At 45.3% G+C, this 380-nt stretch overlaps 1 protein-coding gene across 1 annotated transcript in view; it reads left to right on the top strand.

Moving 5' to 3' along the window:
• Nucleotides 1–380, top strand: part of SCN9A (sodium channel, voltage gated, type IX alpha subunit) — a 203,711-nt gene that overhangs the window by 194,702 nt on the left and 8,629 nt on the right. The window contains exon 24 of the mRNA XM_012655824.1: nucleotides 61–321. Coding sequence (XP_012511278.1) covers nucleotides 61–321 — 261 coding nt within the window. The remainder of the gene's footprint in view (nucleotides 1–60; nucleotides 322–380) is intronic.

Genomic DNA, 380 nt, shown 5'->3' with positions numbered 1-380 from the left:
GTCATGATGTTCTGTAACACGGATATTTAAATATTTCATTTTTACTTCTTCCCCTCTCACATAGGTATGTTTCTTTCCAAGCTGATAGAAAAATACTTTGTGTCCCCGACCCTGTTCCGTGTGATCCGACTTGCCAGGATTGGCCGAATCCTACGTCTGATCAAAGGAGCGAAGGGGATCCGCACGCTGCTCTTTGCTCTGATGATGTCGCTTCCCGCGCTGTTTAACATCGGCCTCCTGCTCTTCCTGGTCATGTTCATCTATGCCATCTTTGGGATGTCCAACTTTGCCTATGTTAAAAAGGAAGCTGGAATTAATGACATGTTCAACTTTGAGACCTTTGGCAACAGCATGATCTGCCTGTTCCAAATTACCACCTC

This window comes from Propithecus coquereli, unplaced genomic scaffold (assembly GCF_000956105.1).
Source record: "Propithecus coquereli isolate 6110/MARCELLA unplaced genomic scaffold, Pcoq_1.0 Scaffold49, whole genome shotgun sequence".
NCBI classification, from domain to species: domain Eukaryota; kingdom Metazoa; phylum Chordata; class Mammalia; order Primates; family Indriidae; genus Propithecus; species Propithecus coquereli.
This window is presented reverse-complemented; position numbering and strand designations above follow the sequence as displayed.